The sequence below is a fragment of the Aulonocara sp. 'chitande type north' Nkhata Bay genome, linkage group LG13 (assembly GCF_057382095.1).
Source record: "Aulonocara sp. 'chitande type north' Nkhata Bay isolate Kocher_YH1m ecotype deep benthic linkage group LG13, A_spYH_male_GT1.1, whole genome shotgun sequence".
NCBI classification, from domain to species: domain Eukaryota; kingdom Metazoa; phylum Chordata; class Actinopteri; order Cichliformes; family Cichlidae; genus Aulonocara; species Aulonocara sp. 'chitande type north' Nkhata Bay.
Genome location: NC_141356.1, coordinates 26,331,166 through 26,345,854, shown reverse-complemented (window position 1 = coordinate 26,345,854; position 14,689 = coordinate 26,331,166). Strand labels below are relative to the sequence as shown.

At 40.4% G+C, this 14,689-nt stretch overlaps 1 protein-coding gene across 8 annotated transcripts in view; it reads left to right on the top strand.

The window, feature by feature from the left end:
- The window catches only part of marchf8 (membrane-associated ring finger (C3HC4) 8), a 99,268-nt gene that overhangs the window by 60,764 nt on the left and 23,815 nt on the right, over positions 1 to 14,689 (top strand). For all 8 annotated transcript variants that reach the window (XM_086259506.1, XM_086259505.1, XM_086259503.1 and 5 more), the window contains one exon: positions 12,720 to 12,770. In XM_086259506.1, the coding sequence (XP_086115632.1) occupies positions 12,720 to 12,770 (51 nt within the window). The remainder of the gene's footprint in view (positions 1 to 12,719; positions 12,771 to 14,689) is intronic.

The following is a 14,689-nucleotide window of genomic DNA, read 5'->3' as shown; positions in this document are numbered from 1 at the left end:
TGCACGTTTGTATTCGGTGCATGTACCCACATGCATCTTTTTGTTTTGGGTTTTTTTTGTCTTTATAGGGGAGCCTCCGCCATCTCCTCTGCGTGAACGGTTGACCCACATTCTCTTGTACCGGTGACCTTTTGTTCAGGATGAGTAGGGGTGCGCAGACATACTGTATATAACTTCCCTCAAACTGTTTTCAGTTTGAGTGCTGTCATCGTGTTTGATAACAGGCGGCCAAAGTACAGGACACTGTAAACTAAGCCCTGTCTTTGGTCATGTGCTCTGTCATTTAACTGTAAGTGCAAAAAATAGCCTGTGCTGTTGTGAGTGTTTGCTAATAGTTAAACACAGTTGCTCCAGATAAACGCACAAGGTCTCAGCGGCAGAGAAGTCTGACATCTAAATATGTATTTTCCCTGTTAGTCAGTGGCTTGGCATATCACATCATCGACTGATGCACCAAATCGCAAAGCTTTGTGTCAAATCGCCAGCTGGTAACGGGGGTGATGGGGAGATTAGTGCAGTCACATGTCATGGCAGGGCTTAAAACCTGCTCTAGAGGGGAGATGAAGGGAGAAATCAGGAAGAGGAGCCAAGAAGGTGATGAGGCCGAGAAAGGAGAGGATAGTGATGCACAGGCTGCAGGAGTTTCAGGGTACCTTCCCAGTGCTCTTTTGACAATTTATTTTGCGAAGTATTTTGCACCAGGACCTGTGTTTGCTGCTTTCTTTTCCACTTCTGCTTCTTGTTTCCCCTTAAAAAAGTCTCCTTTTTGAAAACCCACAAGTGCGGTTTTAATATTCGGCAGAACTGAGAGCTGCGCGTTTATGCCATTGTTACTCTTCACGCTACATACTAAAAGATTTTCCCAAAAAAAGGGGGGTGCTAAAGCTTCTCTGAGCAGCTGCTAAATGCTGCCAGCTATAAAGAAAAGACGTGTTTGAACTTCATGTTGGCCTCTCTTTCCGGTTTTTGGTTGTTGTTTGTTGTTTTTTTTTAAACTGAGTGCCAGTAATAGAGTCTGCGAGTTCCCTTTTGAAACTGAAAGTTCACTGATGTGATGACTCACGGTCAGCATTTCTCTCCTTCCTCTCCTGCTTGTCTCTGTGAGCCTGCCAGTGTAATGATTTTATCACAAGGGGACCAAGGGTTCAAACACTAATAATGCAGCTAGTTAGGAGGCACTCCGCTGAACTAATTATCTGTAGCTTGACTTTTTCACGCAAGTTATAAATAATGACTTGTGTCATGTAGGAGAGTGCACGCCCAAGTGCAGCTAATGAGGAAATGTGGCTTTCATGTAGAGTGACAAAAATATTTCACCGTATCTTTGGACCTTTTGATGCTTTCGCAGAGCAGTCGGGCCCGGGTCATACATCGCTTTCACTTTGTCATGCAGCTACTATAGAACCAACTTGTGGCGCTTCATTGTTGGTGAATTTTATATTGACTATAGAATAGGCCACCGTCCATGCAGTACTGCATTGCATGTGATGGTCACTGTCTCTCATGCTTGGACATATTGATATAATTATGCTTAAGATGAAAGAAGGTGGGGGACAGACAGAACAAAAGAGGCGGAAGAAGGGAAAACCACAAGCTCACGTACGTCTGATGAGAGCTCAGACATAACGCACACAGAGGCGTGAAAGCTGTCGATTAATGCACAGATACAGTCTGTGGAGTGGGGGGTTTGTCTCCTTCTCATGACGTCTCCACAGTGTTTTGTTTGTTTTAAACGCCTACACGAGTGCATAGAGACACACACTGATGCTGAGCAACGACACTTTAGGGCTGCCATTTGATTAATCATTTCCTCCTCTCTACAGAAAAGACTGCAGCATCCAATTTAAGGATAGATCTTGGAGAAAGCTGCACCTAAAAATCTGTAATTTGTTCAATTTGCCACCTATTTTTCTAAAGTGCATGACCTCCTTTGTATATCATGCCTCTTTCCCCCTCCTGGACACAGTTATTGTAGGTTTGCTGGAACTTCTGTGGTCAGCCGAGCTCTCCATTAATGGTTGGTACTGCGCATAGTTGTGTTCGCTCATCTGGTTCTGCTCTCCTGCACAGCTGCCCCCTCAGAGTCAGCCTGTATTTCCCTTTTAAGTGGCCACTGGACTCTGACAGGACAGGAAACCATATGAAAGCCAGCTTCCTCCCTCGATGGCACTCTTTCTTGTGGATACTTGATATTGTGATGACGTGTGACTACAATCTCAACAACAGAGGAGCGAATGAGAGCGGTGTTTACTCGGATATCCCTTTATCTCCAGTCTGTCCTGTGCGCACACTTGTGCGCCCCAGCTGTACTTCCAGGCTACGAGTGTCTTGATAATGGAATCTTTGACATTGATGGCATTTGATTTATGTGATTTTTATGTGATCTCGTTTTATTATTTGCGTTCGGAAAGAAGATCTTGTGCCTTTTTGTCTGCAGCTTGTGCGTTCAAAAACAAAAGAAGAAAGCACCACCATGATTCAACTAAAAACTGTGTGCGTGCTCATGTGTGTACATGCGTGTGCGCGTGTGTGCATTTGTGCCTTTAGTCTGCAAAACTTTACTTCCTCAGAAGTCACTTTCATAACCTATTTTTTAAACCTTAGTCTTCATTGAAGGAGGAACCTACGATGCAGATGTTCATGTGATTGAATCCTGTTTTGCTTAAAACCAGAACACAAAAAATGCTACAAGTAGTACAAAAAATATATAAAAATAACATATAATATTACTGTCACTCATGTTGATGTTTAACTTTATTGTGTCGGGGTTTTGTTTGTGTGTGTGCACACTCAAATGCACACTCAAAGTAGGAATGAAAGGAGGTAGAGCGGCTGTATCCCAAAGTGCTGTCGTGCTAATATGTAATATTATCATTATGTCAATAATTGTATTTTAAAAGATAATTATAATCAGCAATGGGATATCACATTGTTAAAGGCAAAGTGAAAACTGTAACAAGAACAGCAAACAAACCTGAAAGTCCATGAAAGTGTCATGGAAGCACAACTTTCCATGATAAAAATTTAAGATTCGGAATTCTAGTGCAGTAAATGTGTAAAATTAGGGTTTTTTCTGCAGATGAAATATAAAGTGCTGTTTTCAGTTGTTCTGGGTGATCAGAGTACATGTGTGGGTGTACGCTGCAGGAGCTTTAACAGCCTGGTCATGTTTTCAGCCTTCTCTGCAAGTATGCAACGTACAGAAGACTTAAATGTGAAAATTGAATAGTAACACATTTTGTGTGAATTGTGTGGGTAATGTAAGTGTGCATGCACACAGCTTTTATTTAATTTCGTCTGTTTATGCTAATTCTTTTTTTGCCTTCTTAAATCCATAACACCCACCAGGGTTTATCTGCTAAAACACAAACAAATACACCATTTCAGATTTTGACCCTTGAGATTAAAGACTTTAAGGATTATTTACAGTATTGAACTGGTCAAATAATGTGGTTGTAGGAAGGCAACATTGTAATGGATTGGATTCTGAATGGAGTATGTTCTGCCATGTGTTGAATTACTTTAAAGGAATTTATATTCATGCACCTTTTTGTACTAATGGAACTCTCTGAAGGCTGTAGAGTGCTGATGGAGAAGTATAAAAAAGGTCACTGTGTCTTTGTGGAATTAACGAAAGTGTTTGATAGGAGAGCCAAGAGAGGAACCGTGTCACTTTATGAGGAAGTCTGGAGTGGATGTGTGTGAGGGCTGTGCAGGAGAAGTGACAGGTGGAAGGGTCTGAGGGAGGGGTGGGATTACATCAGAGCCGCTTCCTGTTTGGAGTGATGGTGGACAAGTTGACAGATGAGGTCAGCCAGGACTCTCTGTGGATTATGATGTTTGCAGATGACGTTGTGATCTATAGTGAGAGTAGGGAGCAGGTGGAAGAGAGTCTGGAGAGAAGAGGAACGAAAGTCGGTAGAAGCAAGACAGAAAACAGGTGCATGAATGAGAGGGAGACAGGTGTAACAGTGAGTAGAGGTAGTGAAAGCAGATGAGTTTAAATACCTGGGGTCAGCCATCCAAAGCAGCGGACAGGTGAAGAAGAAAGTGCAGTCAGGGTGGAGTGGGTCGAAATGAGTGTCAGGGGTTATTTGTGACAGAAGCATCCCAGCAAGGGTGAGAGGGAAGGTCTACAAGATTAGCAGTAGTCCTATTACCAGTGAGACCTGTTATGATGTAGCATGGAGACAATGGTACTAACAAAAAGACAAATTGGGATTTAGCTTTTGGAGACAGACTCAAATGGGCTTTAAAGTAACTGCAGTTTGGGGCAAATCAATAGGTTTCCAGTTGGTTGTAGGCAGAGGTGGGACCAAGTCATTGTTTTGCAAGTCTCAAGTCTTTATCCTCAAGTCTCAAGTCAAGTCTCAAGTAATGTCAGGCAAGTCAGAGTCGAGTCTCAAGTCACTGGTGTAAAAGTCCGAGTCAAGTCACAAGTCTGAAACTTTGAATTTCAAGTCCTTTCGAGTCTTTAAAAAAAAAATAATGAAAAAATAATGTTGCAGTTATATGCTAAATGTAAATATTAGACCATGTAATTTTAAAATCTGTGTTTTTCTCAACACATGACAAAATAGTGAACTTAGAAAATATACACAAATTGTGAAATTGCACCTCTTTAAAATGCAGCTCAATTAAACTTAGCTCCAAGAATAATTTTCACCGACATTTCTGAGATAAGCTGCATGTTATTCTTGGATGCGGTTGTAGGACCAGCTTTAAAATCGCATGACAAAAATATCATACACATTAAAAAAAACTGTATCACCAACGTAGCCTGGAAAACATTTGCTAGTTAGATGAAGTCAGCTATCTCATCTTAGCATATTTATATGCATATTTATAATCATACGGTTCTTGGAGTGAGTGCATACACTCATGAAGTTTAGTAACTTCAGGTCACTGCAACAAGCCCAGGTACAGTTTACCGACGGATGGGTACAGGACCTTGAAATGCACCGTGTCGAACGAAAGACCATCGTATGTATCATAAGTTTACCAGTCTCACAAATCGTCGTCATAAATACACATTCGTTAACCGTTTATTAATAGGACCTTTGAGCTCAACGGTAATTAATTAGTAGTGGAAATAATTTCTGGTAGCATCACAGAAATGTAGCAGTGACAATAAGACTGTATGCTGTAATCGTACTGGGCAATTAGTGATACAAAAAACCTGTTTTATCCTGTGAATAAAAGTATATGTTTTTGTCAATGTACCATAATAACAGAAGCGAAACGCAATATTGTGTCAGGACAATTTACTATTTATGCACAATAAATAAAGGAGCATAGCGCGACAATTTCTGTTCAGCGCCAGACTTGCTTGTAACCTATATCACCAATTATGTTATGAAAATGACGTATTAACTACTAAAAAACACTGACCTTCGTGTAAATGCTTGGAGCAGACTAACCTGTGAGCTGGAGTGTTCTGGGACGTTATATTTGATCTTTGAATGGCTGCGATCCAGGCCATCCGTTGCGTCTTTGTTACTTCGGAAACATGGCTCGAACAATTTCTCTTCAACGACGTAATCCGATAACAACCGATCTCTTTACCCGTCGGCTTCCCGTGGCTGTCATGCGACCGGCTATTGCAGTTAATAATACAACAGCTTCTTGACATTTTTGTGTTTCTTTTTATCGCTGTATAACTGATTTTAATTGAAAGCCTGCGTGCGCTAGTACCGCTTGCCACGAGTTCCCAGAATCCTTTGCGGTTCTACCCGTGAATGACGTCACATTTTCAATCTCTATATAATATGCGTGTTAAATTTTATATTTGGGGTAAAATATCAAGTCTTTTCAAGTAAACCGGTTCAAGTCCAATTCAAGTCCCAAGTCATTGGTGTAAAAGTCCAAGTCAAGTCACAAGTCTTACAACAGTTTTTTCAAGTCAAGTCTAAAGTCATAAAATTAATGACTCGAGTCTGACTCGAGTCCAAGTCAAGTGACTCGAGTCCACACCTCTGGTTGTAGGTATTGTTTGTTTGCTGCAGAGGGGGGAACACACAGCATGCACAGGGAAAAGTCAAAGCTATGGCTTGCAGCGCTGTGGTTGTTTAAGCTTTCAGAGGCGTAGCTGAGTTGTGGGTCATTCAGCTGTGGTGATTAACGAATGATACATCTTCTATTGAATCGAAGAGTTCAGCAGCCTGCAGAGGTCGTGTAGAGTTGTAATGAATTTACAGAGAATGAACGAGAGAGGAAGAAAAAAAACGCCACACATGCACACACACACGTACATCTGTCCATTAATTTTGCTGATTTAATTCCTTCGACAGTCACCTTATTACCACTGTCTGATAGCAATCATTCATTTGCCTCCTCTGCTTCTTACTTTTTATGTCTTTTCCTCCTCCTCCCCCCTCATCTTGTTACAATGTCAGCAATTTGTAGCAGGAGATGATAAAGAGGTACTACAACTCTTTATTGTTACGTTGGCAAAAAGAAAGCTGCTTTATTTGCACAGGGCAGAGAGAGCTAACCCTTCTTTGTTTGAGATGTTTTGTATTTACAAGTCATTTTTGAACAAAGGTGGGTTTTTTTTGACTGGGCCCATTTCTCAAGGTGACTATTAAAATGCCCCACATCCATTTTTACTCTTCCCAATTATCCTTCAACTGACACCCTAATGAAGGTGTTTATTCCCCCCTCCCTGAAAACCCCCCATTGTGATTCTGTTGTTGAACCTGATCATTTGTCATTATAGTCGTCTTTGTTGTTCTGTTTTTGTCTCTAAGGAAGTTGAAAGCGTTGAAAGCTGGAAATGATTAAACTATTCCAGGCAGGAGATGTTGCTGGTAATGATGATGAACGGTTTATTTTGCTCTGATAATAGAAGTTGAATGACTTACTGTGAGTAAGCAACACCAGTGTTTCCTTTTTCTGAAGAAAGACGTAAAATAAATTCTAGTGCCTTTGCCAAACGTGAGCCGTCATTACTATCGTGCTTTCCATGGATCAGAGATGCAGCATGTCCAGGCATGTCCTCTGTGAACCGTTGAAAGAATCTTAAGTGGGTGAAGTCAAACGTTTGAGAGGGCAACAACAAATAATACACACAGACTGAGAAGAGTGAATTGTACTTTCACATTGATTTGCAGTGAAAAAGTGTTAAAAATCATCCTAAATAAAAGAAGCAGCATTTTTTCAGCACTTAAAAAAGTACCTTATTTTATTTATTTATTTTCGAAGTATTTTAAAATGTGCAAAAGTGTGGGATGGCAAACTTGACAAGCAGCTCTCACTGGTGACCTCGTGTGTTAAACCCTGCTTCATGTCGATACTGAGACTGATGCAGCTGCTGGTTCAGGCAAAGAGCAGATGGTGCTTTAAACAGTCCTGCTGACTGTAAGTCTCAGGTTAGTATTCTGAGAAGCTGTTGACCTCAAACACAAGACCTATCTTTATTCTGGTGCGACAATGGCGAGAAATGATGCGGAAAGCGGACGGAAGCAGCTGTTAGCAAGATTAACTTCTCTAAAACAGCATTTCAGTAGAAAATCAGACATTTACTGGAGGGCTGTTTGGACAGTTTTGCTCTTACCACTATCCGTCCTCCAACAGCACACGATTCAAAGCTTTTTACATTTATTCCATCCACATTTAATTATTCTCTGGTTGTGCATCAGTAATGAAAGTTTGGGTTAAACAAGACATTAAAAGGCATCATCTTGAATTTGGAAAAACTGGGATAGATGCTTGAAAATGAGTTAGCTGCAGGCTCTCAAAAACTGACTTTTGTAAAAACTGGCTGCAAGTTGTTGCTGATGTTTCTAATCGACAATTTGGTTCATTTCTAGGTTTTAAGTATAGATCGCAATTTCAGTTTCAAAACCTGTAATGTGATTAACGAGGCTAAATGTTTCATATTACGTTTGTTTGCCCTACTAAAAAATAGAGGTATATAATGATGATCTAAACAAATTGTTGATGAGTGATTTTTTTTTTTTTTTTTATTGGTGGAAAACTGAACAAAGAAACAATCTTTGACAAGTTCAAATGGCTTCTGGTGATGAAAGGAACTTGGAGAGAGTCTGGGTTAAATTCACAAGTCTTATCATCTTGAGATTCTTCCATAAAAGTGAGCTGAGCCCTTCTCTCTGTGGGCTAAGAACAGACCCTTGAAAAACACAGTGATCCCCCCGAATATGACCTCTCCTCCTCTGTACTCTCTTAAGCTTCGTCTATTACAAGCCAGAGTCTTCAGAGTCCAGTATGAAAGTTGTGTTATCAAAGACTGGAGCTGCTAACAGACCCACAGAGGAGGTGGAGAAGGACAGGCACAGTGGACTGTGAAACCTGAGCTCTCCTTTATCAGAATTATGCATGAGCTTAGAGAAGCAGACCCTTTATAGTCTACAGACGTGGCAGTGAAGGTGACTCGCAGACCTTGTACTGTAGGAAAGACAGTTAGGCAGTGCGGGGTTTTAACTGTAACCTGTGCTTAAACGAGACGACAAATGAAGATGTATTTCCCGTCTCTTCTTTTGTCATCTGTATTCAGCTTGTCTGCTCTAATCACTGCTGTCTATAAAAGCCATGAGTCCATTTGTGGCCTTGTTATTTCCAGAACCCCTCAGTCTGGGGATGTGCTCTTGTTATCGCTTTCTCCTGCTTTTTTTTAACCAAGAAGGAAGGATTAAGGGCAAGGATCATCAATTTGTTCTTTTAGTCTGCTGTTCCCTTTATCCCTCGCTGTCATCTCCTGGAAGGAAAAAATGAATTTTTATGCTCCTCGACTATTTGACAATTGATTTGCTGAACAAATTGCGCCCATTGAGAGCTGTATTTGCCATTTTGTGCCATTGTGTTGAATGCACTGAAGAAGTAATGACATGGAAATGGGGAGGAACTGCTTCACCTTAATCCACTAGCACAGCAAGAGACCATCTTGGTTCTTCATGCATTTAGATCTGCAAAAGTACATTTTTGTAATTAGATGTTTTTTCATTTTTCACCATGTTTTCATGTAATCGCTGCACTTTTTGTTGTGTGTCAAGTGCTTCAAGTTATGTGGCAATATAAAACAGGAAGTGCATCATACTGGAGGAGTTCCCATTTAAACTTGAGATAAAAGCATTTTGAGATTGGAGATAATCACCGCAACTTTGACGCTTGAGTCAACAAACAATGACACGAGATGTCAACGCTGCCTCCTCTTCAGTTGCGTTCACTGCTGCTGCAGCACTTTGCTCCACAAAAGACCACAAGACAGTAGGACAATACTTTAAAGGTCAGGAATTTTTACACCTGCATATGAGTGCATTGTCCAAACTCTACTAGTTAAGAGATTTTAATCACATAGTTTTAGCTAAGAAACGATATCCAAGTTGCCACATAAACATGGAAAATACGGGAGAAGGAAAGGAAGGTCTGCGTTAGGTGGTGGGTGTGTTGCAAGTATCCTTCGTGTTTTATCTTATGTTTACATGAACGGAAATATAAGGAGGCGGGGAGATGCAGCAAGTGATTGAGACTCGGGACATACAACGGTCCTCAGTCACTATGGCAACTAGTCACAGCTAGGACACGTCAAGCACTTAAGTAATTAGAAACTGTAACATATTGTAGAGTCTGTTAGTGGTGCGGTGTGGGTGTAGGCTTGTTTTGGCAAAAAATGGTGGAGATAACACTTCGGCTGCTGATACTTATTAGCAAAATAAAAGTTCCCAGTGTTTATATCTCCAAAAACAAATACTGCTTTTCTGTGTGTAGGAAAATGGGAAGGCACTCCCAAAAGGCCCTGGGGCCTAAATACACTCAAAAATACACCATGTTCTTTAACCTCCTAAGACCCGAACTCTTCCACAGCATGCATTTTTAATTTCTCTTTGATATTTGGGCTGATTGGGGCCCGATGAATGTAAAAACAAATAATTTTTTACCTTATTTTTGTTTTTAAGAAAAATGAGAGCTACATATGAAGACATTCGTTTAAAATGTTGATAGAACAGTAGCAGTATAATGTCCTCGTAAGTGGATATCAGGCCCATGTAGAGCAAAATTGAGTATTTTAGTCTAAATAACCCAAAATGTGATGTCCACATATGTGGACGCCAGGTCCTATGAGGTTAAATTAGTGGGAGAAAAATCCACCAAATGAATAGTAAAAATTAAATTTTAGGTGTAGCGCTTTTCTCTTGTCACTCTAATTTTAAGGGTCCCCTGACTGATGCTACCTTGCTGTTTAATGCCTTAAACAGCAAGAAAGTGGTTGTTGTAAATTATTTGATGTGATTACTTTCTGGCTTTTTTTTTTTCTTTGGATCTCCCTCTCTCTCAAAGAAAAGCCTCCAAACTTAACTTTTGTTCTTAAAACAAACTCTTAAAGAATTGAACAAGAGTGCTACTGAGAAGAAAATCGACTTGAAACAAGTAGAAATTTTTTCACTTAAGCAAACATAAGCACAAAACATACTTGGTAAGAAGGTGAATAAAGCAGTATTAAATGTCAGGGATGATTGGTACTCACAGGAGAGTGAGTGGATTGTCAGCTAACCGCAGATATGGTGGTTTGATTCATGTTGTCTCCACATGCCGAAGTGTCTTTGAGCGAATCCGAATCCTATAAATAGATTAATGAGAAAAGCTCTCTGAAGTCATCTGTAAAGCAACACATTTTAAAATGTGTTCTATAAGTGCAGGAGAGTTAAGAGTTAACAGTTTATCTAATTAACTCATTGACACATTACATTTTGGTCACGTTGCACTAATCACCACTGGGGATCGGCTTGTTTAAGGGTCTCTGAGCGCACAATGTGTGGTCTACAGCGTGCAGGAAGAGGAGGCAGAATTCAGCGGGGGCTAATATAGCCAATTTTTACGCCTCAACAGTTTAATCGGGCCGTACTTTCATGTCTTCATAAATTTGAAAAACTCTCCCCACAGAGCTGGTTTCTCTTTGCAAAGATTTGTTTGTGTCCAACTCATACACAGCCCTGTCAGACCTGGTGTGAACTTGGATGTTATGTAACTATGATTGATTACTCATTAAGGAACCATGCCCAGCCTTAATAACAGCACTGAATGCAGCACAGCGCCCCAGCGGCTGTTTGTCTCGGTCTCTGATGCAAGCCGAGAACACTTAGTGCGACTCGAGGATCATTATAAAACTTGACTATGCTGAACGCTGGAAATATTTGCCTGTTTTTGCTCGCTGGGTAATGATACAAATATTGTGACTGAATTTGATTTGGAGTTTGGATGGGCGCGTTATACAATCGGCTTGTCCTCCTTTTGTCTTGTGCCAGAGAAACTAGATTTACCAACTTAAAATGCCAAACAGCACATGCTTGCAGGCCCTTGAGATACTAAGAAATGTAGTGCATTACACTGAGAAGGACCAAGAATCGGGCCTAGTTGAGCCTTCCGTATTTGAGTTTTTTCATTTATTTTATCATACATTTGGGGGGGGTTATTTTCAAGACGCCCTAGCAGCAGCATGCCTGTAGAAACGGTAGTGTTGTTCTGTTGGTCTGCTGCGTTCACCCAGATTGAACAACAGTCATGTTACAGAGCTTTTTGAAAATTTTCTTTATGTAGTCATCTGAAAAAACAAGTACACCCCATGATTCAGTGGCCTGTGCAACCACCTTTACCAATAATAATAATAACAATAATCTTCTGGCTTCTGGCTCACTGTTCTGTTCCATGTTGATTCAGCTCCTTAAGATTTGCAGGTACAGCTCTCTCTCTTTAGAGCTCTCTTAAGGTCCCACCACAATATTTTAATGAGGTTGAGATCTGGACTTACTGGATCTGTGCAGCACTGCTTCTTTTATTTTTCAGTCGTGCTGTAGTAGATTTGCTGCTGCTTTCCTGTTTGACCCAATTTTGGCCAAGTTTAGCTGCCGGACAGATGGCCTCACATTTGACTCTAGAATAGTTTGGTTTATAGAGAAGTTCATGGTGACCCGGGGGCCTTCCAGTCCCCAGGTCACATTCAACATGTTGCTATGATGTCTTTGGTCATGGTGCTGTGCATTACGCCTAAATATTTCTACTTTGGTTTTGGTTTTTGTCCAAAGGACATTGTTCCAGAAATCTTGTGGTTTGTTCAGGTGCAGTTTTGCAAACCTACACCATGCTGCTATGTTCTTTTTAGAGAGAAGAGGCTTTAAACATGCAAAACCTTCCAAACAAGTTATACTTTGATTTTTTTTCTTATTGTACTGTCATGAACATAACATTTAACATTTTGCTCTTTGGGATTTTTGCGATTTCTCTTAATGCTGTGTAGTCTGACAATTGGGAGAATTTGCTGGAATGTTCACTAGGAAACTTCTGAACTTCTGCACTTTTGGAGGAATTCAGAACTGATTATCACATGCAGTTAGTTAGCAGCACCTAGCTGCTACATACCCTCTTAATTCCTATGGAAGCAGTAATGATGGACTTAGCATTTCAGCCCTATGTATCCTTTGAAAACTTTTTAGTTAACAATATTCGGATACCTTCAGGTTTTATGCTGAACGACGTGCTTAGTACAAATTGTCAAAGGTTAGCATACTAAGCTAACCCAGTGAGCAGTGTAAATATTGCTAATGCTAACATTACCATGATAATGCTATCATTTCACATATTTCTGTCAGGCAGCTTTTCACTTTGTTGTCTGATTTTAGTATGCAGAGTGCATGCATGGACTGGATGGCATTTTTGTGTTTCTGAATGTTTTTCACTTACTGGAGCTGTCGTTCTATCTTTTACAGAATGAAAAGCCTCTGGGTCCTTCAGCAAGCCGGTCCAGCAATATATCAAAGGTGAGCAAAGCACATACAAATGAGAAAAATTTGAATAGAAGATGTACAGCCTGGGTCCATCACAGAGAAAAGGGAGCACACTTGTAGACAAGAAGATGACAGTGAGGTGAGCTGTATTTGAAGGTGGAGATTGACAGAGTAGGTAGACATGCACAGGAGTGTAAGCAGCTGATAGATGACCTGCCTCGTTCTCATCACATCGCCATAATCAGAGCCACCTTTCTGATCAACCTCTGAGACTTCTGTCTTTCTACGTTTTCTCTCTTTCCTTTTATGCTTCATGGCTCCCATAGGTAAAGCTACAGCCTGCATTGAAAATGTCTTTTTGTCCCCTCATGAGCCTCTTAGAGGATAAAACCTTTACTTGTGCTAATAGATGTCTGGGTCATTCTGTCACCATGGGAAGGCTCCAGCAATAACATTTGATCCATGAGCTGCTCGCTCTTTAAACATGAGCAAGATGAGAGGTATTGCACCCGAGAGACAAATGCACTGATCGTTTGCAGGATAACGATTATAGTAACAAAAATACAGTTTTTCTAAGGCAGTGTGCCACTCCATGTCTGCAGGGGAACAACTGGCTGACATTTACAAAAATATGCCCATTTGATGGCAAATAAATCTGTTATATGTGCCATACCTTGTAGACATTCAACATATCATGTGTAACTTGATATAAAATATATATTAATGCCACGTTTTTTAGCAGTACAACAGACCATTGATAATCCGTGTAAAGGGAAATGTATTTTTACACCAAGAAGCCAATTTGCACCCTAGCCTTAGTTACAATGACTTCTTGCTCTCTAGTTAAATCCGGGAGGTCCAGACTTTATAGCGCGCTACAGTTGATTGTTATATCAGTGCAGCGGCAGTGAGTACAAAGTCTGTGAACGTTGTACCTAGAGTACGTGCAAACAAAACTTTTTGCAATCCTCAAAGCAAAAACTATAAAGTTATATAATCATATAATAATTTTGATCTGGGTGTTTTCATGTGTGATAAGTTTTTAATCTTCCCATGACTTTTCATAGCTTCTAAATGATAGACATAAAGTCTGAATAAAGCTCTTAACTTTGACAGATTTAATTAATAATCACCGGTCTGTCTGGCAGCTGGTGTTTCCTACTCGCTCCTAAAGGGAAATGCATTTGACTGGCAGGTATTAAGTTGGTATAAATTGTTCTCTGGATGGAAAAGCCTGCTGGGAGTCTTCAGAGTTGGAGAGCGAGTCAGATTATGACTGTAAAGGTTGCCCGGTTGAGTCGGTGGACCGTTTTGAGAATCGCAGACAAAGAAATGGTGCAATAATCTTTTGACAGAGACTCCAAGTGAGAAGATTTAGCAGTGGATTATTGTAGGTGGGTAATGTGTTTTCACTAAGACGGCATCTCCCTGAGACCACTTTCCCTAGAAGCTGCTTGAAGACGATGATTTTATGCATATATGCAGTGTATTTACAAGTTTCCACGCTTTGCAGTTATGACAGCATGAGATGAAAGATGTTCATATTTGCAGCAGTGACTCGAATGTTCCTCTTTGCAGAAAAAATATCAAATGTAGGTCAAGTTAATTTATGTTTGTAAAGCTGAATCTTGGTGAAATGTACATCTGATAAGAGTCACCTTATTTACTGCTGAAGGGGTCTTTGTTTTGTTTTGGGGTTTTTTTGGGGGGGTCTTCACTGACACTTGATTGTTTTCATTCATTTGCACATGAGCTCCGGCCACATTCAGAATAAGGACGCCAAAACAAATGTTGAACGGCTTCGCGTGGCATGGATTCAAGCCGAATCGCATCAGCTCCAGTCAGACCAAATCAAAAATGAATGCGCTCGTATTCGATTGTTGACCTACTTAAAAGATTTCTCTCTGTATAAATAACCGCAGCATCGGCCTGAGAGGAATATTTCATAACAT